This window comes from Gallinula chloropus (assembly GCF_964237585.1).
Source record: "Gallinula chloropus genome assembly, chromosome: 1".
NCBI lineage: Eukaryota > Metazoa > Chordata > Aves > Gruiformes > Rallidae > Gallinula > Gallinula chloropus.
Window position 1 is genome coordinate 135,236,893 of NC_140085.1, and position 26,476 is coordinate 135,263,368.

Below are 26,476 nucleotides of genomic sequence, written 5' to 3' on the forward strand. Positions count from 1 at the left end.
TTTTTTTTGAGCACTGACACCGCATATTTGGCTTTATTTGTAACCACTGCATCCAGTTTAAATCTGACCACCCTCTCCTTTCCTTGTCTGCCTTCTCTCCCACACAACTCCATCCAATTATCATATTTCTATGACAGCTACAATTTTCCAAGCACCTACACAAGACTGAGTCACTTCTACTATGTTTAGTTCTGTTGCTCACACTGGCCAGATTTAAATTAAGAAATAGTAAGAAATTGTCTATTTCCTTTCTGTGAAACAAATCCCCAGCTGTTTACACAATACTTTGAACTCCTCTATAAACATCTTTCAAAACAAAAGGTTTTTCATAAGAAAGCTTGTCTTACCAAGAATAGCTTGAAAATGTAGCATTTTCAAGGACAAATCAATTTCAAACTTGATAGGAAATTAAAAATCAAGTTCTGAACTGATTAGGAAGATACTTAAAAATTTGCACTTGATGCAGTGAAACCAACCTGTAACAATATTCTTCAACTAATTAATAAAAAGCAAAGTCTGGAAATGTTTGGTGGCAACAAAAGCTAGCATTTTGGTCAAAATTTAAGAAAACATGAGGCAGAAAGCTGGTTATTTTTGCAGAGGTCAGTAAGCTGGCAGAAACACACGACTGTAGATCACAAACTATGGCATTTAATCCCATAGTGCAATTAAAACAAAACATGCAGAACTATTTTGCATCCCAGGCCTGTGTGGGATAAGCATTTTGTTGATTCTGCTAAACGACGTGTCTATGATTGACAGATTATTGTTAATTACAAAAGTTATACCTCCTGGATTGATATTTTTTATGTCACACAGACCCATGAAGGAGGATGGCAACACTTTCCACTTTCACTTTGGTCTTGTGCAACCTTGACTTTCTGGTGCTGCCAGCTTTGCCCAGCGCTTGATGTTAAGCTTGGCACTATACTTCCAGCTCCCTCAACACTGGATTTAAAGAAATTGCAAGTGCCCCTAAGGTTGGTTTAACAGAAATAGTTTTCAAGACATCTCAATGTTTACAGCTAGATTTAGGGCTACTGAGGACTGAAAATGTAAAGAAAAGGTTGGGGGGACAGGGGATATCTAGTGGCAGAGTCAAAACAAGGCCAGTAGTTTAGCTGCTCCAAGATCTCACACGCAAAGTCTTTAAATTGCCAGTGAGCTTCCTAAACTGCATGTCACTGCATCCATGAAGAACTGAATTTCTAATCATCTCTTGCTAGCCAAGCATGTAGAAAACTGAGATTCACTTTTAAATTTGGCCAACACAAAATATCAGATATGTTAAAAGTTGCCAAGGCAGAAACTTTTCAGTGACTTAATTGTTCTGTCTACTTGAACAAGAATCCATCAGCTGACCTTTGGGTAATGCTTTAGGAGACTGAATAATTTGTACAGCTATGGAATTCAGTTACATGTAAATTACAAGCTATCCATATTAATTAACAATGTAAAAACATACCAGAGAAACACTACCACAGCAAAAACTGAAAGAAAAACGTTTGAAGGGCAAGATTAATTGAGTACATTCCCAATGATTTAGGTAATAAAGATGTCTTTTTCAACATAGCAGCAGGAAGACTGTGTGAAGAAAATTTTCCTTGTTACCCCTGTATCTCTTCAGCGTATTTGGAGAGAAGGAAAAGGAGGAGAACAGCCAAAGCATAGCACAGTGACACAGAAATCCACATTTGGGAAATGCTTATAAAAAGAAAAATGCAGTAGACAAACCGGTAAACATTTTAGCACATGATAATATGAGGAGACATTAAACAAACAAACAAAATATCATAAAAATTGAAGTGATTTTTGTTGTTGTTGTTGGGTTTTGGGGTTTTTTTTAATGCAGCATAATTACTCCACAGCAGTCTTTAATATAGCCAGCAGCAATGGAAAACTACATTCAATAAAGCCATTGATATAACTGCAAGGATAGTGCATCATCCACAACAAAAATATGAAACATATGAAGCCTTAAGTTCACAGCATGGACAATGACTACTCACCTCTTTCAAGCTGCCTTCTATTGTAATTATCAAACGGTAACAACAGTTTAGGGCACCTCAATTCGTTAGTTGAGCTTTGTAACCCCAATGCAATCACAAACAAGGAAAGAGACTTAGGTTACGACTTTTTGGCAGCTATTTGTTCAGTAGTAGATTCTTTACCTGCATAAGGTCCTGCCTTTCCTTTTCACCTGTGCAGATAGCTTTCTTTATGGTTCGAAGCTCGCTCATTATGGCCTGCGCTTCATCCAGCCTGTAATTTGTATGAGCACTTGACATCTTGCGATCAATCCTGTTGAAAAGATTGAGGCAAATTCAGGAATTTTCACATAATTAGAAAGAACACCCGTGTTTTCAGACCTCTGGTTTATTCATGTACCACTTTATTTCCAGTAATAAAATGATGGTCTGAATGGAATTGACACAGTGCTTAATACCCAGCACACTCCAAAGACAAAGCAATGCAATTATCTACACAGGTTCTACAGAATCAACACATTTCCTGGTTTTAATGTCCTAACGCAGAGCTTGCCTATAGGCAATGCCTGCAGGCTACTCCATGCAAAAAAACCTGTAAAATCAACCTAAAACTAAAACCTACCTATACAAGGTAGTATCTCAACAGATAAAGATATTAGTGGTCTAGCTGTCCCATTCCCATTTGGCACAACACATTGCAACATGTCTTTCAGGACATCTATCTGATCTTGTTTTAGACGTTTCTAACACAGGGATTAATTTTCTTGGTATGAAATTTTTAATTCCTAAAAGCCACTGGTGCATCTTTGAGTATCTTTTCTAGAAGACAACATTATCACACACTAAGAAACATCACATGGGACCATCCCAGAAGATTTCAAAGGCAAACTCAGCAAGGAGCAGAAGCGCTGCCCACTACATCAGGTTGAAGTACTATTAATGTTCCCATCTTGACATAAAAACCTCCCTTAAGTGGAACATCCACTGAGCTTTCAAAATTTTTTTCCCCAACAGCTAGCAGTAGCAGCACACAAGAGATCAATCTGCAGAAGCCTAGTCCACTGTATCATCTTGATCAATTTGCTTTGGTTTATAGATGTATTTGGTTTGCATGGCAAGGTTTTGGTAGCTGGGGGCTAGAAGGGTGGCTTCTGCAAGAAGCTGCTAGAAGTTTCCCCATGTCAAATAAAGCCAATGCCAGCCAGCTCCAAGACAGACCTGCTACTAGCTAAGGCTGAGCCTATCAGCAACAGTGGTAGCACCTATTGGATAATATAGTTAATAACTTAACAGTGGAGCAGACCTCTATCTGTGGAGGACCTTATGCTAGAGCAGATGGAGGGACTTGAAGAAGGCTGTGATCCCATGGAAAGCCTGCACTGGAACAAGCTTCTTGGAGGACTGGTAGCCACATGGAGAGAGGGACCCACAACAGAATACATTTGCTGGTAGGACTTGTGACCCCATGGGGGACCAACACTGGAACAGTCTGGTGCTGACAGTCTGCACCCCATGGAAAGAGTCAATGTCGGAGCAGTTCGTGAAGAACTGCAGCCTGTGGGAAGGATTCATGTTGGTGAAGTTCATGGAGGACTCTCTCCCGTGAAAGGGTCCCCAAGCTGGAGCACAGGGAGGGGTGTGAGGAATCCTCCCTTTGAGGAGAAAGGAGCAGCAGAGATAACATGTGACGAACTGACCACAACCCCCATTTCCCCATCCTCTTGTGCTGCTCGGGGAGCAAGTAGAGAAATCAGGAGTAGTTCTTAAAGTCCTGGAAGGGAGGGGCAGAGAGAGGTGTTTTAAGGTTTAGGTTTTTCTTTTCTCATTATCCAACTCCAGTTTGTTTGGTAATAAAGTAATTTTCCCCAAGTTGAGTCTGGTTTGGCTGTGACAGTAATTCCTTTCCCTCTCTTCATGTCAACCCTTGTGAGCCTTCAGTTGAATTTTCTCTCCCCTGTCCAGCTGAGGAGGGGAGCAATAAGAGCAGCTTAGCTGGGTACTTGTCCTCCAGCCACAGTCAACCCACCACAACAGATAAAGAACAAGACCAGAGAGTCTGAAATTTACTAGAAAGACCATTTGGTGTTGATTTGCAAGAAATGGCTATGGGATTGTAACAGGATACCCACAACAGGTAGAGAAATTGTGCTAAGTTCTTATTAAAATATGAAAACCTCAATTTTCCTGTTAATCTATCACAGACAGTGTGTATACAGAAGAAAGGTGGTATATGTAATGATCCCTCCACCAATGCTAAGAACGAACACCTCCAAAAGAAGGTGCCTCTGGTTAACAGAACTAAAGATAAAACATATAGCAGTAGTTACATAGGACATCAGTTTATAAAAAGATCTAGTAAGAGAGAGTACTCTCTCTATATAGATATACATGACAAGAATACTCAAAATCTATTTAAAATAATTTAAAATATTGAGAATAGATAAAAGTTTCAAGTTAGGTAAAATATCAAGCTAAGAGTGTCAACTGCACTCACTCAGTATGTTCCTCCAGTTAAACAGTGATGTTCAACTTGCAGATTACTTCTTTTAAAATTAAAATATTAAAATGAAGAATCAAAAAGCTTGATTAAAAATCCCATGGTTCTATTGTGCAGATCAAAATGTTTTGGAAAAAAATGCAGGTTGGGTTTCTACGGTTTTGGTTGGTTGGTTTGGGTTTTTCTGACAGTTCCTGCTTTTGGAGACAACACAAAATAAGTCTGAACCTCAGCTTTCTACTTAAATACATTTCTTCCCCATGTTCCATAATATATCAACCTTTACCATTTTCAGTTCAAGAACCATAAACGACTTAAATGTCATGTGGATTAAAGTCAGGGTATTTTTGGTTGGTTGGTTTTGTTTTCTTTTAAGATGTTTACTTGAGTCTTCACTAAGTTTTAGCTAAAATCCTGAAAAGATTACATAAAACCATGTCAAAACAACTAATCCAACTGACTACAAGGTTCATGAAAAGGATAACATGTGGTTTTATCTGAAGGTTACATTAAGAACATAGATTCCACCCAAATATTAGACCAGAAAATACCTCCTGCACAACTGCTCATTATATTATTTGCCAGGTCCAAGGTGGCATTTCAGGAAAAGGAAATTATTTAATTTCAACCAGATTTTTGTCTAGTTACCCACATATTCAAGTTCCTGGACGTCACTTTGGAGCCCAACCTTATGAATTGATATTTGTTGAAGGAAAGAATCAGAAAAGTTTCAACTTCCAGAAATATCTGAGCTGAAATCAGTATTGCTGTCAATCCACACTGACTTAAGCATCTTTCAAAATTACTAGCTGTTTATTGTCTGCTTTTTTTCCCCTCCTCTCATAAAGTTGTTAACTTAGTGGTTTTCAAAGCTAATCTTCCATTTAATTTAAGAAAAATAGCATGACACAAACAGATATTACAGAATAACTAATACACAAAGCTATGAATAAAGTATAGATTTTCTGAGGAAGAAGTTTCCAGGATACACAAACTATTATTACACTTGAAATAGTTTCAGTCCTACAGGGCAGATTCCATCCATGTTCCTCTACTTTTCTCCACATGCTTTCAAATATGAAAGACTCCCCCATACTCACACCAAATCACAGATCTCTAGTTGAGTTAAAATCTAATTTTAAAGCTTCTGTCAGGTCTCATATCCTCTAAACTAGTCTGTAGCTACAAATTGTTTAGTCAGTCCCAATTCCCTGTCTCTCCCAACTTCTCTTAGCGTTGCCTCCGCTCTCACAGCCAACTGGCTGAGTTTTCATTTCCTATGTTGCTAAACGCCTTCTTCCTCCAGAATTCCTGCCGGCAAGCAGAAGGGTCACTGAAAACACAGGGGAGGAGGAACTGCTCCTTGCTCTCATTCCCAGCTGTCTGCAGGGTCAGAGGAAGGGACTGAGGGCTTCATTCCAGGAAAGGCTCATCTTTAACCCTGTAACTCTGGACTGTGACAGGGTCAGCCGCACCTTGGGGCAAAGGCACCTGTGGAGGCTGAGATCACCGAAAGATGGTGCACAGGGTGACATCTGTGCAGGCTTTAAACAGCAAGCTCTACAAAGTCTCCAGTGGGCAAGGGCAGACTGGTGTCCAATGGCTTATCACATCATTGCCAAATTTGGATGAAACTGTTGAAAACACAGACCTAGCTAAAAGCTGCAGCACTAAAAATTTAAAATTCTGACAGTATTGGTTGAAGAGCTATTAAAAAACCCCTTAATCCTCTCTCCCCAGAGAAAACCCAACTTTCTCTAGTTGTTCAGTGGGCTTGGGTTTGGGTTTTTTTAATTATTCAGCTCAAAGATGCCTAAGCCATTTACTAAAATTAAAAAGAACAGAAAAGTAAACACAGTCCAAGGCAGACACTGTACATGGAAAATATCAATGCAAGAGACTTGCAATTAACAAAGGCATCTGAACCAGAGAGCAACATAAAATGATGGAAATACTGAGCAACCTAACCACCCATCACTGCAAAATTTGTCTCTTCTCCAAATGCTATACCCAGCAGAGGTTGCACAGGGAATCACACAGCAGCACGTTCTGATACCTGATAATAATGCCATTCTGGTCAGAGTTTCAAAGCAAATATTCAGCCAGATGTAAAGCCCAAAGTGTGACAGCTCCTAATATTGTTCTTGGCTTGTACTTGAAATAAAGCGAAGAACATGGCTTTAAAACAGCTGAACAGGATGCACGCCATTCTACTTTGGCAGTTACTAGAAGAGTTGACCTAGCCACAAGGAGGAAAAAATTATGCAGACAAAAAAATTTAGGAAAAGGTAACAAGGGGAAATGTCTGAGTTGTACGAAACTGTAATGAAACAATCCCTCCACTACCATCATCCCCCCCCACCATCATCCCCCTCCCCCCCAAAAAAAAAATCCAAGGGAGAAATCCCAGAATTTTTGTTTTAAAGAAATAGTGATGAGCTTCTTTTCAGACAGTACACTCATTTTGTGGCTATGCAAGTAATGCTTCAGCTTTGGTATTTGACTTGAGTGACCCTTTTCTCCTGACAAATACAAGGAGTAGGGGAGAGATTGCCCAGGGACAACCTAGAGCACAGTTTGGCTTTTAGCCTGATTTGTTTGCTGACTGCACAGGGAGGCTAGAGAAGCTTCTCTGTTTAGATGTCAGACTGTGCAAGTACTCTTCAAATTGGCTCTCTTCACATTAGACACAAAATACTCAAAAGAGAGCACATCTTACCAAAAATTACTTAAACACACAAAATGAAACACAACACACAAGCCTCTGGACTGCAAGCAAAGAAGTCACTGCAGAGAGCAGAGCTCAGCAAGGCACAAACACTGACAATCCTGCTGCAATCCCAGATAACACACGGCAAAACATCCTCCCCAGCTTCAGCAGCCAACAACAAATGCCACCCAGTGCATCAACGGGACAGGGCACCGTTGTAGCAACAGCAGCAGCAAGCAACACCAAAGCAGAGTTGTCATACTTGAACTTGTAAAAAATTAAACTATTATAGTGACCACTGACTAATGAGATATGATTTAAAATAATTACACTCTTAAATGTCTCTTCTATACCCCCCCATCCTAGAGCAATGGCAACTGCACTTGGGCTAAAATCCAAGACTAACATTTGTATTCTTAATCATTCACAGACTTTACTTTTCAAGAAGTTGCACTACTTTGCTGGACTATCTTAAATGAATTGTATTAATTAAAACAATCTTGAGTTTCCAATGGCTTTCAAATACTTTCATCATCCTAGTCAAGCATTTAGGCCTTTTATAAAACAATTCAACCTATACCCTTAACATAACCCAATAACCAGGGGAAGGAAAAAGAGTAGAAAAGGCTAGGCACCTTTTACCCAGTTAAAGAAAACATGATTAAGCGTCTTAGAATAAAATTGCTTATGTATCTAGACCACCATCCTAAAACACTGACCATACTTAAAATAACTCCTGTTCCGATATACAGAATGCTATATTTTACTAAATTTCAGTTAATATTATACGCTAAAATTCCTCTACCTACCTGTAAATGCTTCATGTAGTCAATATATATTTTTTTAGATACCTGAAAACAATTACATTTGCCAATGAAGGATTTTGGTTGAACATGTTGTTTTGGTTTTTTCCTCTTAGGTGCTTAAAAATCGTTTTAAAATAAAAGAACACTGTAAGCTTAAAAAAAAAAAGTACATAGGCTACTCCCTCTCCTTTAGAAGTAAAATCTATCTCCCTTTACAGCATTTTGTTAATGTAGTACTGATCAAAATCCGAGTTGGAAAGTAAGAAATTGCTCTGGGATACCTGGAACTTTGCCAGGAATCCTGAAAGCATGCACCCATGCTTTGTAACACCAATGCAGTAAATCCAAACTTTAAAAATACTGCCACAGACACTGTACTCGTGCTGTAAAACACATTAGATGTGCACGTTCCAGCCTTTTCAGGAAGTGCCTGCATTGGGCAGTTCATTCACATGCATGGTGGAAAAACAGCCAAGATCTTGAAACGCAGAGCCACATGCCCAAAACAAGCCCAAGAGCTGTACAACATACAGTCCAGCCTCTGGTCTTGTTGAACATATCTGGAAGTCACAACCACCTGTGTTTACCTGCCATCTTTTCCACAGATTGGAGTGAAAAAGATGCATCCCAAGACCTGGCATCCCAAGTATGTGCTATACGTGTAGGTGACTAAGCAGTGCACAGATGGAAGTCACTCAGTTCCCATCTGATGGCCTGCAGGAAGAGCAGCAGGGAGAGGGTAACCACAGCAGGTGACCTTTGGCATCACTGAGTACAAAGGAAACTGAGCACAGGCTGCCTAATAGCCCTGGGAGCAGTGGCAAATTGCCTGGAGCTACTACCTTTCCTCACAGCTGGGAGAGACAAGGAGTCACATTCACAGGCACTCACTCTTCACACATGCACCAAAACCCAAGGTCTCTCAGACCATCAAATTCACAGCACACAACAAATCAGCTTCTGTGCAGAATGAGACAGCCATCAGGTAAAAAAGCAGCAGCAGCAGGGTTGGGGCACAGAGCCTCCCTTCCCAGAAGTACCATGCTCAGCCCAAAAGCCTCAGTACAACTACTCCACTGCATGGAGCCTCCGGCTGTGCTCCAGGCTGTAGGGATCTCCAGAAAAATCTTTGCAAAACATTTTAAAAATCTAATTCCACCTCGACAACATTTTCAGGAAGAGTTAAAAAGCAGAGCTTATGAAACTTTTTTTGCATGTGGATCTATGAAATTACCATTCCAAACAATTTCATCCAACCCTTCTTCCATCATTTCACACCGTTCTCACCCTGCATAACTACCACAGCAGAAACTCTGAAGCAATTAAGAAGTTTCAACCTTTTTTTGGCAATGGTTTTTGTAAGAAATTGATTCCAAGGTGAATAAAGAAAAAAAAATCCTCTCACAAACTCTTAACTTACTCTTGCAGAGTTTCCACTCCTTTTTCCTTGTATTGCAGCTCCTGCTTCATCTGTGCCAACTCTCGTTTTAGCCTAGAAAGCTGAATATAACAAAATAAAGTCATAACATGTAACAGAAGCTTTCAATATAAAAGTAATTGGTTCTCAAATACAAAATCTTAAGGTACTTTAAAAAATTGGAAGAGATGGTGTAAGTTATGTTTTTTCTTATGCTTTACAATTTGCATGTAAGTAACAGTTTCTGAACTATCAATGAAAGAGCAGTCACAACATTCACCTTTCAAAGTAAGAATTTCTTCATTCTTTATCTAGTCTATCTCCCATAGTTTATGCTAACAGCTAGAACATTTCAATCCCTATGACTTTTCCTCTCCCACTGGAGCATAGAGGTACCTCTCAACTGTCTTCAACTCTTTAGTCACCTTAGAAAAACCGAACACTCAAAAATTACTTCCTCTACCGGGGAAAGCAAGATCACTGCCCTCTCCCAGAAACAGCAGTATGATTTTCTAGAGTTACTTTCATATTATTCTGTCCTCTCAATCCCCCAATCCAACTAGTGAGCATAAATCAAGAGTGATAAAGCAGCGATGTCTCCATAAACATATTCTTGTAGCGTTAAGAAGTTACCTAAGTAGGTCAGGCACACCTTAGAAAAGCACTATCAGCACCAAGAATGATCTGCAAAGAAATAGCTTCTTGCCCTCCCAAAGCTGGTAGACAGGGAAGGGTGATGGGAGGAGGAAGGCTCAGGGGACTACAGACAAATGTCCGAGGGTTGGGGGGAGGGTGGGGTGGTGGAAGTGCTTCATTGTGTGGTGGTGAGGCATATGGTTGAACTGAGAGCCCAAAGAGAGGCAGGGATGGACAAAATAGCTTTCTTCTCAAGGTATCAAACTTGCTACTTTTTCTAAAATTTACCCCAAGTACTTTGATTTTAACAGGTACAGCAATAAGTGACAAAACTATTACTAAAAAATTAATTTCAAAATGAGTAAAAGAACATTCCTACGTATCCAGGCATAGATTAACTCTGTCAGCCCTGCTCCAATACTGAGGGGCTTCAAGCAGTTCCAGGGATGCAAACCATGATTGCCAGAGCCACACAATCCTGTGCAGCCCTTGCTTCCCTGTAGGCTCTCACTCTTTCCTCAAAGCTCATCACACCAGCCCCCAAAAATCTCCCCAAAAAGAGTTGGTGATTATACCAACTCTTTCAACACTCTCCAAGAATAAAAATTAAAAAGAACATGGTGTATACACACACTTTAATATGCATATTATTTATTCTATTATTTGAAACAACTCAGTGCCTACACACACCTTCAGTTAAACAGGTTATCCTGGGGACTTTGTTAAGATGTGGGAAGAGAGAAAAAGTCTAGTAAGTGAAGACCTTGTTTATTTTCTTTAAATATTATTTTAATATAGAAGGCTTATTTTTTTGTTTAGAATATGCTGACGTTCAGAGTATGTACAACAAGCAAACACTGGTCAGCACGTAGTAAACATATACAGATAGAATAAATGCCTTTGAAGGGTGGTGAGCAGGGTTTATTTTCAGAGGCGCTCATGTGAAAAATAGTCACTACAACAAAAATGGAACACTATCCTGCAAAGATAAGTGCTCTTTTTTTTTTTTTTTTTACACTTTGTGAGCTGAGTGCCTAGCATGCTAAACCCCATTTAATCCATTAATAGAAAGAAACATACCGTTTAGAATTAGGTTCTAGTGCTTAATGGTTTAAACTACTTTTCTTAATTGTTTACGACCGTGATATTGATTTGCTTGAAACCAGTGTGGAAGAAATTCAATAGTCAGCTATTCAGGGAAGGGGAAATTTTTTATTACAGAACTGCCCATCACTGTCAGAATGCTTGAACTCCTCTCACCAAGGAGCTAAAAAGTTCTGTTTGGCCAACATTTCTACTGAATTTGTGAACATACAGTTAATTTTAGAGTTTGCTGACATCCATGGAAACCCACTGAAAGTGGATAAATGGGAAAATATGAAGACAGTGGGTTTGAACTGCACTTAATCAAGAAATAATTTGGTTTCAGACTTTTTACTACTTATGGCAGTTGGCACTGAGAAAGCAATTCCTGACACCCTGGCTGAGTTTGCCTCCGACACCTGAGGCAAAAATCTTGATGCTTGTAACACGGATGTGCAAGTCACTCACCACAGAGACTTGATTTAACAACAGGTCAAAACTGAAAAGCATTTCTTAATATTGCATTTCAAAAAACGCATGCAACACTCACGGTAAATGCTCAGAGTAAAAACACCCCACACAGTCCCCCCCTTCCTTCCCAATGCCTAATTTGTATTTTTACAAAATCAAAAATGATTACTCACTCTGTCACGACGGCTGGCTATTTCTGCTTTAATCTGATATGGGTCATACTTGGTATTAGTTGAAAATCCAGAGAATGCTAAACAGATGGAAAACAGCATTTTACTATTTTTTTTCCCTCGTTAATACACTTGTTAAGATAAGGCACTATTTAACAGACCACTGCACTAGTTATTTGTGTTACAAATCACTAGATTTTAAAATAATCCTCTGTGCTAAAAGTACAACTGAAGAATTATCTTGGGCCTGCCAGAATTTTATTCTTAACAGCAACAACAACAACAACAACAAAAGCTGTATGTATATAGCAGCACAGCATGCATATCGCCTAAAAGCAGCTAGCTTCCAGGACAGGACGGTGGCATTTACTGATGCAAGCAATTTGTGTAACATTAACGATTGCTAATTGCTCCGCAGGTGCGCTGACATAACAAAAACATTGCCAGACAAAAGCAGATCGGCTACAGAGAGAAGTTGCCTCCTAAAGCAAGCATGTAGGGAACCAACACGCACATCAACCTCCTCCGGCAGTGAGCTCTTAACACAGTATAGCTGGAGTCACAGGCAACGATTTTAAGCTGTGGCTTCACAATCTAAAGCCCAGACAGATGAAGGGGGATATCCTAAAGGACAGGCTGGGCAAGACCAACCATGATTTAGTGAGTGAACCATTCAGGGCAGCACTGAAAAATGCCTGGTACGTGAGTGGAGGGGGTTGTGCTGTTAGACCGACCATCCTCCAGTAGAGCCTCCAGAGGCTGCTGCTTTGAGACTGCTCTATCTGTGCCTGCGCTGCACTGCGCCCTTCGACTCTCAAGAGGCTGCTGCCATGACAAGGTCACGTCACGTCACACATGCAGGAACTTGCCAAAACGAGTAGTCATGCTTGGACTAAATTCCCTAAATCCAAGGTTTTCTATGGATGTTTTTGTTTTTTAAATAGGGCTGATCACAACTGAGTCACAAAACTGCTGCACGGGCACCTCCCTGCCAGCCCACAACCTCTGAGCTCACAGGGCCTCCCACTCCCGAGCACAGGGCGCTGAGTCAATGGCAGCACCCACCAGCCCAGAGGGAGACACTCGGTTCCAAAGTTTTAACTCTTTCAACTCAACAGACTGAAACAAGCAGTGGTGGGGGCAGGGATAACCAGTAAGATTACTTGGGTCATCTAACCGTGCTTGAATCGGGAGCCTAAGGTTTCTGTACAATAAATGGAGAAACAAGCATCCCAGGGTGGAGTGACAGCATCAAATTAAGAAAAACAAGTGGAGAAGCCTTGGGGAATCTGGAGTTGACAGCATGATTAATCCCAAAAGGGATTACTTTTTTTAAATGTATCATCTGACTAATCAGCCCATACCATTTTCTCAACACAGGTGCATATTAACATATCTGTAGAGATTTTTTTCACCTCAAAACAAGTTAAAGGCTTTATTTAAATGGTTTTACAATATCTTGATTCCACAGACATACCTAAAAAAAACCAACCTAGCAGAAGACTGAGAAACATGTCAACTGACATAGCATTTGCATTCATGCTAGATAATTTAAATTGTATCATTTTCAGTCACACTTCACTGCTGTTAAGCAACTTGTTTTTCCAAGAGCTTTAAAAATATGAAAAACAGGTTCTATTTTTTCTAGCATATTATCATCTGCAACAGAAGTTTCTTTACCTGAAGTAATTCAACAAAGTATCCCACAGAACTACTGCAAAGCATCTAAAAAAAAAGCCCAAGCTCCTAGAAAAGTACTGCAATAAATGTTTAGATTTTTATCATCTAAAAACATATTGATGACACTATAACATTCAGGTTGGATGGGGCCTTGAGCAGCCTGGTCTAGTCAGGGATGTCCCTGCCCATGGCAGAGGGATTGGAATGTGATGATCTTTAAGGTCCTTTCCAACCCTAACCAACTGTTTAATTTTTTTTTTTAAACTCCTTTCTTGGTAAGAAAGAAAAAATCTTTAAGAAACTTGAACATAACAGGAAGAAAAACAAATAGTCACAACTGTTCAGTTATGTGACAAACCAAATCACAGAATACATATATTTAAAATTAAACAAAAAGATGAGATAGCTCCAATTCAACAGTAAAAGAACACTTGGTCAAGACAATCTGGGATACCTCAACCCTAGAGAACATGTTTTATTCAGGATTTTGGCATACATATGAATTACCCTGGCCTACTAAATACCACTGGGTCAGTAGCTAAACACTTCCATCCAGATGGCTGCTTTAACCCCTTCTCCACAGTCATGTTTCTTCAACATTTTCAGAAAGGGCTAAGCAAAGGTTCCCACACTTAGCAAGGACTTGGCATTTACCAGCAAATCCTGCAGTTAAACAATAGCTGTACACAGGGCAGCCACTGAAAAGCCACCAGTGCAGTGGAACTCCACTACATTTCCACGTGGCTGGTGGGTACATCCATTTGATACATGTTTTAGAACGAGGTTACTTTGACTCTTCAGCAAAGATACCTCTCCCTGTTGCACCAGCCAAGAGCCCTTATAGTGGTGCGACAGCTTCAGATTTCAGAAGTGTTACAATCCATTCCAAGTCATCAGAGACATCTGAAGAATTAAAAGGACAAGAAATCAAGGCTCTACAACCTACACCACCAGCATGAGGATCAGAGGCTGCCATTCAGTGTACTAATAAAACACCTCTTCCTACTTTGTTGTCAGAGGGACTCTTGACCACAATACCTTGTCCCTAACTTTTTATAAAGTCAACAGACTGACCATGGCTCTGCAGAAGGTTTCCCCTAAGCTTGTTTCCTTACCACGACAAGAGTGAATAATCTATGAATTCAGGAGTGCAAGTAGGAGGCTGGTCCAAGCCAGATTCAGTGTTGTCTTTGTTGCCTTGCATGAAGCATCACTACAACACATTCCAAGACGCTAGCGATGCTAGCTGGGATACATCCCTGTTTAATGTTAAAAAGACACATGCTAACAGACTTAACAAGAAATGCAAGTCCCTAAATAGCATAGTCTTCTCTGGTACAGATCTTCTACAGAAGATCTTCTGCAGTCAGGATCTTCATTCAGATGATGTAAACACTTCACACTATTTCTTACACCACATATTGTGAGAGGCAGGTGAGTAAATCAAAAGGGTCATCAACTCACAGCTGGCATAAGAACGGCTGTCATCCTCACACATTTTGTGCAACTGCTGATACTCTTCCTGGGCTAGTTCGAAACGCTGCTGCTTTATTTGGTAGATCTCCTTCTTGGCATTGAGTGCCTCCTGGGCAACTATTAAATATTCCTTCAGCATGCGTTCCTGCTCCCGTCTCCATTGCTCCCTTGGGTCCTCAATCTGTGTGAGCTCTAAGGAGAAAAGCAGAAAAAAAATTTGTAAGACTTCAACAAAATAATTTATATTTCATTCTGTTCTCACCTTGGACACCTAACACTATGCTGCTCAAAATCACATTAGCCTGGACAAGAAGAAAGGATGCAGAGTAGAAGAACAGGAAAAGCCCTTTCAAATATAAGAGACGTTTAAATTTTATTCTTTTTTCTACAAATTAGAGCAAATCCAAAGAAAACAGTGATTTGGCTCTAATTTACCCTCATAATCAACTTGAAAATTCTGAGAACTACCTAAAAAGCCAGAAGCACCTAGAAGAGTGAAAGGTATCTCAATCCTTAGCCTGTAACTCTATAAAAGGTTGGATCAACCTTAAGATACTACATACAACATCACAAGTATAACATCATGAAAAGTCAGTGACCACACCGGTGTAATTAAAAAGGATAAGGTCATTCAACAGAAGAGTTAGCATTTTAATCTCAAATACATAAAGGCATTTAAACGGCTTCTGGGTTTTGTCTTAAGAAACAGCACTCTCATTTCCTTTTCCAGGGTTTAGAACAGTTCATATTCATACAAATCAAAAACGCATTTCCAGTACAAAATCTTTCCCAAATACACTGATTTTCAAGGTTATTACTGTACAGCAATCTCTTTGCAGTTGCAAAGACATTTGAGGAGGACACAAACATTAAAATCCTAAAATACACTGGTTTGTTTTCTTTTTGTGGTGATGCTCAGAGGATGCCAATATAAATTCTCACATTTAATGAATGTTAATTTCTGATGATTGAAGCTCTAGTAGTAAGAAGTTGCTCAATGCAACATCAGTGCTCAAAGCAGCAGCAGAACCTGCAGCACGGTCAGAAGGTAAGCACCCAGTCATATTTTCCAAACCTTGTTTCTCACGAGAGCTGAAAGGCAGTTGTTTTGTATTAATCTTGTATACATAATGCAGTACATTGGTGTCAGTGATGAAATAAGAAACTATAAAAGACTGAAACCAACACATTAAGAACTCTAGTGGTGTCGAGGTCATGTTAGCAGCTCTGTCATTTGAGAGCCACCTGAAAAGTACATAAACAGCTCATTTATGAGCATTACTTCCAGCAGATTTGTGTATTAGGTTCCTAATAACCTTTTCTCTCAACAGCTGAATTTTTTTCTCCACAACTCCTCACACTGCAACAGTATAAAGATGGTGCCTACAGTATGGCAATTTCTTCCCCTATCCGTCGATTCCCAGGAGCACCTTCCAGCTCATCTGACAGGATGTGCTATGGCTTGTTTCAGGCTTTAGAAATTCCTTGCTGCATGCAGGACAAGCAGTTCACATTGCAGCTCATCCCTTACTGAGGGCATGATAATTTCCAATGTTATCTCACCTGCCTGTAAATATTCCTGAAATCTGTGCAAATCTAGTATTCCTGAAACTGCTAATCCCCTATGGAAGCTATGCAGAAATAACTAAACAGTTACGAGACAGAAAAGCTGCATCCTAATGTCTCTTTTTCAATAAGAAACAGTTCTAATCTCAACAAACAGCCAAAATGTTATACCACACATTAATCTACAGGGCACTGCATCTGTTAAGAAGTTATTTCAGATGCCTTCTCAAAAGCTAGCAACATTCTTCTGATGCAGAAAACTTCTTCAGTATGGTAGTGACATTCACTATTTTATAAAATACAGAGGCTTCACTTTGGCCTCGATTTCTACATAAGTTTGCCATGTAACAGCAAAACTAAAGCTACGTTGCATGATAAAATTCATTTCTTCATAACCAAATTAAGAAAAAAAAAAACAAAGCAAACCAAAAAACCCTACAGTATTTCAAGCACAGCCCTGGACAAATGCAGAGAATATATTATTCCCTCACTGGGGAATGCCCAACTGGTTAAAGGAGACTTCAAAGGCTCCCAAGACTCTGAGAAGGAGGGAAAGGAATTCTGCGGCTGGCAGCCGCCAAGGTTTTTAAGCAATGCTTGGACAAGAGCCAAGAGCAGCTTAGTAAGGGTGTCAACAAAGTACTGAATTTACAGAACAAGATGGAGATCAGGGCTGGAAGCACCATTGAGATTTACAGAAGATTCCTCTGTTCCTGGAGTTTTTTCAATACAAACGGGAAGTTATTGCCTAGAAATCTTATTACTTTCTGGGTAAACAAACCTAGCAAGAGGCTTGGAAAAAAATCAGATGTATTACTGTTCTCTTTTAAAAGGTGCAAGGGCAAAAAGCTTGAGACAGTGCATAAAGGGTGAGACGTCCCTGGTAAGCAAAACTTTAGAAATTCCCTTTGAATTACCCCTTGCATTTTCTCACAGTGTTTCTTGAAACTGAAGAGCACTTCTGTTTTGTCAATTAACACAGAACTCCAGTGCTGTGTAAAGCATCTAACCCAGTCAGCCACAAAAGGCAGTCCAAATGCTTTCATGTGGAAGTTGCTGTTTGAATTATTTTAGAAATAGTTCAGCATACAGTGTAAAGGGACTTGTATCAGAAAAACATCTCTTTAGCTCCCACATCATCTCTGCCACTCGCCTGACACCATCTCATGATGCATAGGATTGTCTACTCATTAGTTCTCACTTCTACAAAGCTGTCTAATGCAGTCTTGACAGGTACCTTTAAACAGGTACAGTTTAAAATTGGCCTGAGTATCCTACTAATTTTTGAATAATAATTATCCAGCTATACTATCAACTCTGTCTTCCCTCTGAATACAAATCTTGCTTGTACGCACAAGCACTATATTAGCCTAAGGGTGACAAACCCATTTTGCTGCGACGGTTGCATTACCATTTAGGATAATATCTGTGGGCTGCAAATAATTAGTTATCATGAAAGAGACAAATTTTGCAACCTTGTTAATTGCAGAATGATTCCTTTCACTCAGTTCAGCACTAGCCCTATGAAGTTTCTCTCCCTCTGTTTACACATTACCTCTCCAAATATGACTACCTTTACTTTCCCAGATCCATTTATATTAATAATCTCTTTCTGCGCCTTCCCACTGGGCATTTGGGAATTCAGTTTCCCTTTGCAAAGACTCTCTTCCATAGTTTTTTCTCTCAATTGCACAGGAAAAAAAAAGCAAGCCAGATCTGACTCGCTAACAATGATTAATATCCTTTCTCTAAGTTCAAACTTGGTGCCTGTAATAAAGCAGCTAATAAGTAAGTCTGAAAAGCAAGAGGGAGTGATTTCTTTTGCATGAGACAGTGACTGTTATTCCTGTCACACATGTCTATCGGTAAGATGCTTTAGTAGCTTTTTTTCATCACAGCACTACAATAGAGTTTGCACTCTACTCCTTACCTAGAGGGACTCCTAAAGCCTTTACAATTTTTGAGAAAAAAAAAAGTTGCTAACATCCTCCCTCATATTTTTTTAATATATGGACTCAAGCACATGTACGTATAGGGGCGCAAGTGCACTCCATCGCTGTACTCTGATTTAAACCTCAGTTTTTGTCAAACTTTAACATTAACTGAAGTTACAATGACAATTTAAACATCAATCATTAAGCTACTACTACTTTTAAACAGTGTTATTTTAAGAATTACCTAACAGTCTACATTTATAGCCTAGCAATTGTCTTGACTATCTGTCCCTGTGATCACTGCATTAACAGCTATTTAATGTTTATTATTAAATTTGTGATCTTTGTTAATGTCAGAACAACTAAGTGCCTGTGTGGGTCAAACATTATCATGGGAACATTTGTTATTCTATTGGGTTTTTTGGTTTATTTTGGTGTTTTGTGTTTCTTTTAATAAGTAAGTGTGAAACCACAATACACAAGTAATTCCAATGATGGCAGGAAGCCAAACACTGTTTCTACACTTTTATTTTTTTCACAGACTTGATATTAGCATTGAGGTTGGCTTTGCAGATGATACTATTTACCATTGCTGTGACAACACATAGAACTACTTTCTTCTCTTCTCCTTCCCCACCAACTGCTAATTCCCACAATACTGAAGGCATTCACTCATTGGTGAGAAGAAAACTAATGATAGCAGCATGACAGTAACAGCAGCAGTAGTAGCAGTAGCACAAAACTGTAAAGGTAAGACCTTTTTTAGAAGCAATACTGGCAAACATGACAGAAAATGGTGATTTAATTCAGCAGTATTCCAAAAGAGAAAAGGTTGGAAATGCCTCCCTCTTAAGTTTCCAAAAGGCACACCTGCTGTCTTTTTGACAGCACTTTTTACTGCACAAAACATACAGCTTAAGAGAGGTTGAAATTATTGTACTTCATCGCGCTTCTAATTAAAAATCAACTTTTCTCTCAGCATGTACTTTGGTTTTCAATATAGAGCAGTGAACTATGGGCAATTGGAAAAATAGGAAATACAAGACTATAGCATGGAAATCTTGATTGATATATGACAAAAATCAACAGTTGCTGATAATCCACAGTCTGACAGTGCAAAACAAAATAGTTATAGTGCCTAAAACTTGATCATAGGCTGTAAAATTCTTTACAGCTGGAAGGACTGTGCCCATATTTGAAAGATGAGATGACAGAAATTACTTGCATGCTTTTTCTCACTGTAGCCTTAGGTGCATAAATGGAACCAGAAACAAAGTTACTGCCATCAGTTAACATCAGCTCCCTAGGATTCCTCAAAATAATCATACATCTACTCACGATTTATGTGGTCCATATAATAAACTCCAATCTGTTGATCATAAACAGTTTCCCATCCTAAAGGAAGCTCATCGCCAACACAGTCAGCAAATGTCAAAGGCTTTGTAATCCTATAAAAATACAAATAATACAAATAAATACAAAAGGGGCAGAGTTTACAGTGCAATTAATGTTGCTACCTGTTTTGAAGATACTTCCACCATTTGATCACAAACTAGTTATGCTGCTTAGGAATGTGCTAATAATTACAAACATAGAGTTTCAAAATAAAATTTCATTTAAATATGCTGACAGATACTCCTCAAACAGGTAAGACAAGCTTCTCCCTTCAAGTTTCTGTGTTTAACAGTTTAACTACAATGGCATGCAGTCCTGCCAGTTTTTCTCCCATATTGCAAAGAATACATATGTGAAGATGGGGCTCACCACTGCACAAAATTTCTCGAAGCTTTATAGCCTTTACTTCTTTAAGGTGTCAAAGCAGTATAATTGCTTGTTCTTTAAAAAATGAAATACAACTTAAGAAAACACTATATAACAGATTTCTCCCCTTTTCAATTACACATTTCAACTACCAATCATATTCCCTTGGTCCAGACCCATCAAGATTACTTCTCCTGCAAAAAGGAGACCAACGAAAGTATCTAATGAATTCTGAGGCCATTAGAACAGAAATAGTAACTAATACCACACCCCTTGCTAGGCAACCTCTTGATAGACCAGTGGGTAATATAAAACCAAAAACACTATTGACAGCAATGTTGAATATACTGGGTTACAAATTCTACCACAATATTCTAAACCAACACTATTCTGGAACAACAAGGTATATTAAAAAACCCTAGGAACAACAAATGATGCAAACAGACATAATTTTACTGAACGTTAAGACTTGTTTTTATTTCCCAGATCATCATTTTAATTCTTACTTAATCCATAAGAGAACGTCATTTCGATGATACATACAATGCAGATTTGTTGAGGCACTGCTAATACCTAGATTGATGACAGCTTTGCAAAGATTAAGTACATGCACTCATCTAGAGACTGACTTAAGTTCAGCATAATCTATGGCGTAACACTGTTTGGCATCAAATGGAAAATCCATCCAGATGTTATAACACCCCGTTAATGTTTCCTGACACCAAATTTGGGTGATGGTTACAAATACACTGGAATTCAGAGATCTCTGGGACTGGTAATTGCACTGCATCTGACAACACCTGTACAGAAAAGTAACCTCATCTGAACTAGGAAGCCTTCCTCATCTCCCCCCACATCCCCAACCCCAAACCAAAACCAACCAGAACAATCCAATGGGAAAGACTTAAATGATGGAAATACCACTATGGCTCCATTCTAGCTGTTCCAACAGCCCAGTAAGCACACTGATCAATCACTAACAAAAAGCACTTTGCATGATGCAAACAGAAAAACTGCATTTACCTGCCACCTGAAACTACTTTAGTATTCTTGAGGTTGAAGTGTTTGAAATTAACTGTAGTAGAAGACAAAAAATGAACAGCTCTGTACACCAGTACAAAGATCAAGTTATTTAGGCCGAACACTGAAGAGCTTGATTGCATGTTATGGATTCTCAAACATGTATAAACAGTTTAATAAGATGAAGATGTACATAAACTTGTGCACCACTATTTTAAGTACAGATTTTCCATTACTGACAAATATATACATGTAATTATGCAAATCCAAAGCTGCTGTATTCAAGAAAGAAAGTGTTACTATGGACTGGCATATGAATTCTTTCCGTAATTCATGTAGCAGTCAGGCAGACCAAACGCTGCCAAAATACTTCTGATCTCCCTGGAATTCAGTCAAATATTAAAAATATAATGTGCAGCCATTTTTCTTAAACTCTCGTGGTTTTGTTCTGAAGACATCATGTTTACTATTTCTCAAAGCAGTCTAGACATCGGCTCCTAAATTACCACACTATAGACAAGGTTTTCTTTGGAATGAGTTACGAGACACGCTCGCCTGCTGTACAAACACACCCTCACCCTTTATTCATAAATAAAACCTGCACATGATACTCCAACCTTTCACACTACAAGAACTTCCAATTCCATGCTCCCTGTGATCCCACCAGGGCTCAGACCTGCAGGACAAGGACAAGACTCGCTTTCTGGATAAGGGAGACCATAGAAAGCCCACGCATCTGGTCCAACCGGTTTTCATTCCAGTGTTATAAAGCACGCATGAACAGTTTAATTAATGGCTTTGAAGGAAACCTGGCAAGAAAAAGAATGCATAAAAAGTTGTCTTCCAGATATTCATAACACTATTAACTTGATGTTGTTCATTTTACACAGTATCCAAAGTTGCTCCAGACTGGATTCCCTTCAGACAGAGCATAACATTATTGTTACACTGAAACAAAAGTCTGTCACATTTCTACCTGTGTAGCTCGAACCTTCTTCATTCACTTCATCCAGGTAGAAACACACAAAGCTTAAACTGAGAATTGGAAGATTCTCACGGAGTTTTGTACTGGTTTAACTAAACCAACTGAAAATATACATTTCTGGTTGAACCAGCACAACTCTGGGAACAAGATTTATTTAAACTTTTTTTCCAAGTTAGGGAAAATAAGGCTTTCCAATATAATAAAACCAGAATGTAACAGCTCTGGATACTGGAGGTGAGACACAAATTACAGCAGTAGTGAGCTGAAATTAGGTATCTCTGGCTAATATTTTTGGGTTCAAGGAAAGGGCATACTTCAACTCTCCGAAACAGAGTTTGACCAATAATGTCAAGCAGCAATTTCACTGTCATGGGTTTTCAAAACCAGAACCAGAGCACTAAAAATACAAAGCATCGGAAAACATTAGACAAGATCCTCAGTCTTCCCATGGCCCTGATGCCACATCAGAGGGCCCTGGCTGGTTGCAAGCCCTAGGTCTAATTGAGGGATTCCCCTCCTTCCCCTGGGAGGAACTGAATTAAGACAAACAGAGCCTGTTTTTGCAAGATCTTAAACAGGAAATCAAAAAGGTGTTTCCAAAGTAGAAACGACACTGCAAACAAGCTGCCGACTCTCAGACAACATCTAGTTGCCTAAATTACTTCCAAGGTCTCCTTATCTTCCAAAGCGGGCCGGGATTAAGAGGAAAGTACTAACCACAAGGGCTAATTATGAGAGAGAACAGCCAAGTTCCGAAGAAAAGCCACCATTTGTAGGGTAGCAACTACCAACATTGCTTTTATTTTTGTCCCTTTTTTTTGTCCGGTCCAATACAGAGGCAGCAAGTGTCTAATAAAATTTGATACTCCTCAGCAGACAACTAGGAGAAACATTTTCTTAAATGTGATCTCAGTCAGAATAGCTGTTTAATGGGAGAGATGTTTTTGCCTGACAAATGTGAATTACAGGCTAGGAAACTCTATGCAATCACATGACAGATCTGAAAAATACCAGGCAGTTTAAAAATGAGTAATGGTATAACTAGAAAAGAATTAAGCATTCAGATAAATCTAGCAATAGTTTATCCCAAGTAAAGTATTACACTGAGTATATTACTGAAGTGTCACAAGACAAGAAAGAGAGAAGGCAAAATGAGAAGATTATGCACACGCAACAGACATTTTTCTTCTTACCTCCTTTCAAACATGAATTTAAGTTATAGCCATTGCTATAAAATTCAACTAACTCTCTTCTCTCGTGTCACAGCCCTTATTACCTCCAGTCACGCAACAGAAGAAAACAAAACAAAAAACTCAAACAAACAAGACCAACCAAGAAACTGAGCAGGAATGGAAGACGATTTTTTGTGTTGTTTCAAAGACAGGGCAAAAAGAACTGTCTACCTTGAGGGGGAGGATGGTTATTTGGTTTTGAAAGTCCTACTACAGTCCTGGAGGCACTTCTTACACATCCTCCACTACCGTAGCTAGAGCCTGGGCAGCAGTGCACTGGGACCTGTAGGACCTTCTCTGTGAGACACAAGAGTGGGTCTGCGGCCACCCAGCTGTGCCAAGTACCCCAACAGCCCCAACCCACCCAGGTCCTCCAAACAGACTGCCCTGAAGAGAGCACCCCTGTCCTCAGCACCTGCTGCCTCCCACCCCATCAGGCAGGAGAGAGACCTCTCCCACACATGCTGCCTGGCTGCAGAAGTTAGGAGCTTCCTACATGGTTCAGAAACTGCTGTGCACCAGCTAGATGCACGCTGCCATGCCAGCCAAGCACCGGCTGTCTGCAGCAAACATCACCATGAACTCCAGAGCCCTTGTTACAGCACTCTGGAGTACACTATGGTTCTCCTCACTATCCATCCTCTAGTACAGACTCAGCTCTTCTCAAGTAATCAAGTCATAAAAACAAGATTTTGAAATAAGGCTTGGCAAATTACATGCTGATTGCTCAGTCAAAAAGTCTAACAAAGTTCACTAAACTATACATATATTTTCAAGATTAAACAAGAACCCTTCATGTTATTTGGATTAAGAAAGAAGTCATAACTTCATTTTACTGCCTAATTTAACCTCCAATTCTGTATTAAATTAACTTACTGATCATCTATTCAATCCTATAGTAAAATAAATCCACAGTACAGATAGTTGGGCAGAAACGTGCACAAATGAGATTCTGTGCTCAAGACAAACACTTAAAAAGGTAACTTGTATTCAGAGACATCACTGGGATCTATCTGTCTTAAAACCAAAACTCACCCTACAACAAGGAAATAACAGTACTAGTTCTTCTAAAGGTCACTTGAAATTCAGTCTTTTTAAGACTGCTGTGTTTTGCAGTAATTTTCATTCTTCTCATAAAAAAAAACCCTGTAAAGAAACACATGAAAGAGCACTACAGTAACCTAAGTCAGCACAACATACATTAATATGCAAAACAGAATGCACAGGATGGCATTAGCCATCATTGTCCTGAGAATCAACTTCTTGAAGTGTGGGAAAAAAAATGTGTGTCCATTATTAGACAAATATTTAACCATTTTTTTAAATGGAAACAAGCGTTAACTGCCTTTGACATGTAGTACTACAAACCTGGACAACCTATGCTGAGACAGCTGACAAGCAGGTCACTCCAACAAACATCTGAGTTCTCTGTCAATCGCTACCTCCCATGCCATGGCTTGCTGCTGGTTACGGTGTGGCAAGAGTGCCAGTGGCACTTCCTTTTAATCCCAAGCTGCACGATACAGTGCCCAGGAGCTGGTTAAAAAGCAGCTCTAACATCTGTTAGATCGACAGGGCAGTGTAGACAGTAACTTCATCGGCCATCCTATCCCTCAGCCCACAACTCTCCTTGTTTTACGGCCACTTCAACTTGCGTGAGCCAATAGAAGTGGTATCAGCCGTCTACCTCTCTTGTGACATCGTGCTGAAGAAAAACATTTAGGGAAACAGAAATAACGTCCTAAAAGCTCAGCACATTGACTAGATTGCAGGAACCACTCTTATTTTGGCACCCAAAACCTGAACAGACTGATTTTGTTCCCACCTGTGTTTCAGATCATCATGTCCTGTGTTGTGCAGTGCACTGAATCAACTGACTCCAAACCAAAAAGACTTCACTTCTTCCTGCTAGGCATTTTTTAAATCTCCCTAACACTTTTTAAATCTCCCTAACACTTTTCTGATGGGCAAGGCATTACACACCTAATGAGATGAAGACTGTTCTGCACATGCAACATATGCACTGCTACAATAATAGGACAGGTTGCCATGAAAACCCTGAACAGCTAAGATTGTGATGCAAAATGTGTATGAAGCTTCAAGTATGAGTAAGAGATAACATACACAATTTGTTGACCTAGAAGTAACAGAAGTTTATGTTGCCTACAAACACCTAAAAGAAATGTATCCGAGGACACCCTCTCACCTCCTTTCACTACTCTAGAAACAATAAACATTTACTAGCAATCAACAACAGAGGGTAAAACCAAAAGTACTTCTTTCACACACTCCTAAAATCCAAAACAGCTAAGAAATATCGGCTTACTATTTTGAAATATAAATTAAAATGCTATGTCCAACTGCAACTCTCACATAACTTGTGTGGTTGCTCAGGAACTGCTGAAACTGAAAGCAGCCAAGTCTTCCAAGAAGCTATCCATTCCCTAACAGCAGCTATGATCCACATCCAAATTCAGAACACAAATATTACAGCAGATTCTTACTGGAAATATATCCACATTTCATCAACACGACTGAAATTCCTTCTTAGCCAGGTAAAAAGTCAGTGCTTTTAAGAAACTGCTTTTGCTTCTACTATTATTTAATTTAAACAGATGATAAGCAAGAAAAACATGGGAGCAGAGGGACTAAGAAAGGTTGTCCGTGAGTGTTTTAAAACATGTTTTGTTTGTGTATGCACAGATAGCCTGAAGTCACAGGCAACTGCACAAATCCAGAACTCCAGCTGCACACCATCCAGAACCTAAGATTAGCAGCAGGGCAGGGGCAATTGCTAGCTGAAGGCAGGCAGTCTGGGTAGCAGGTGACTTCACATCTAGACCAGAAAACAGACAAAATTACACATGCCAGCTGGGAATAAGCCATGAAAAAAGGCCAGCAGGAATATGTACTGGAATTAACTGGTGATCAGTTAATTAAGGGGGGAAATTAGGGGTCTACAGCTCTACTAAACTGATGTTAAATTGGACCTTCACGCTGAGTATGTTCTTAGTTAGAAATAGCAACATGTGAGATATTTATGA

At 39.4% G+C, this 26,476-nt stretch overlaps 1 protein-coding gene across 1 annotated transcript in view; it reads right to left on the bottom strand.

The window, feature by feature from the left end:
• The window catches only part of WWC3 (WWC family member 3), a gene marked incomplete at its 5' end in the record, with an annotated part of 97,361 nt that overhangs the window by 41,475 nt on the left and 29,410 nt on the right, over positions 1-26,476 (bottom strand). Inside the window, 5 exons of the mRNA XM_084263080.1 lie at positions 2,172-2,301; positions 9,422-9,501; positions 11,782-11,858; positions 14,923-15,126; positions 19,773-19,882. Of these exons, the coding sequence (XP_084119206.1) occupies positions 2,172-2,301; positions 9,422-9,501; positions 11,782-11,858; positions 14,923-15,126; positions 19,773-19,882 (601 nt within the window). The remainder of the gene's footprint in view (positions 1-2,171; positions 2,302-9,421; positions 9,502-11,781; positions 11,859-14,922; positions 15,127-19,772; positions 19,883-26,476) is intronic.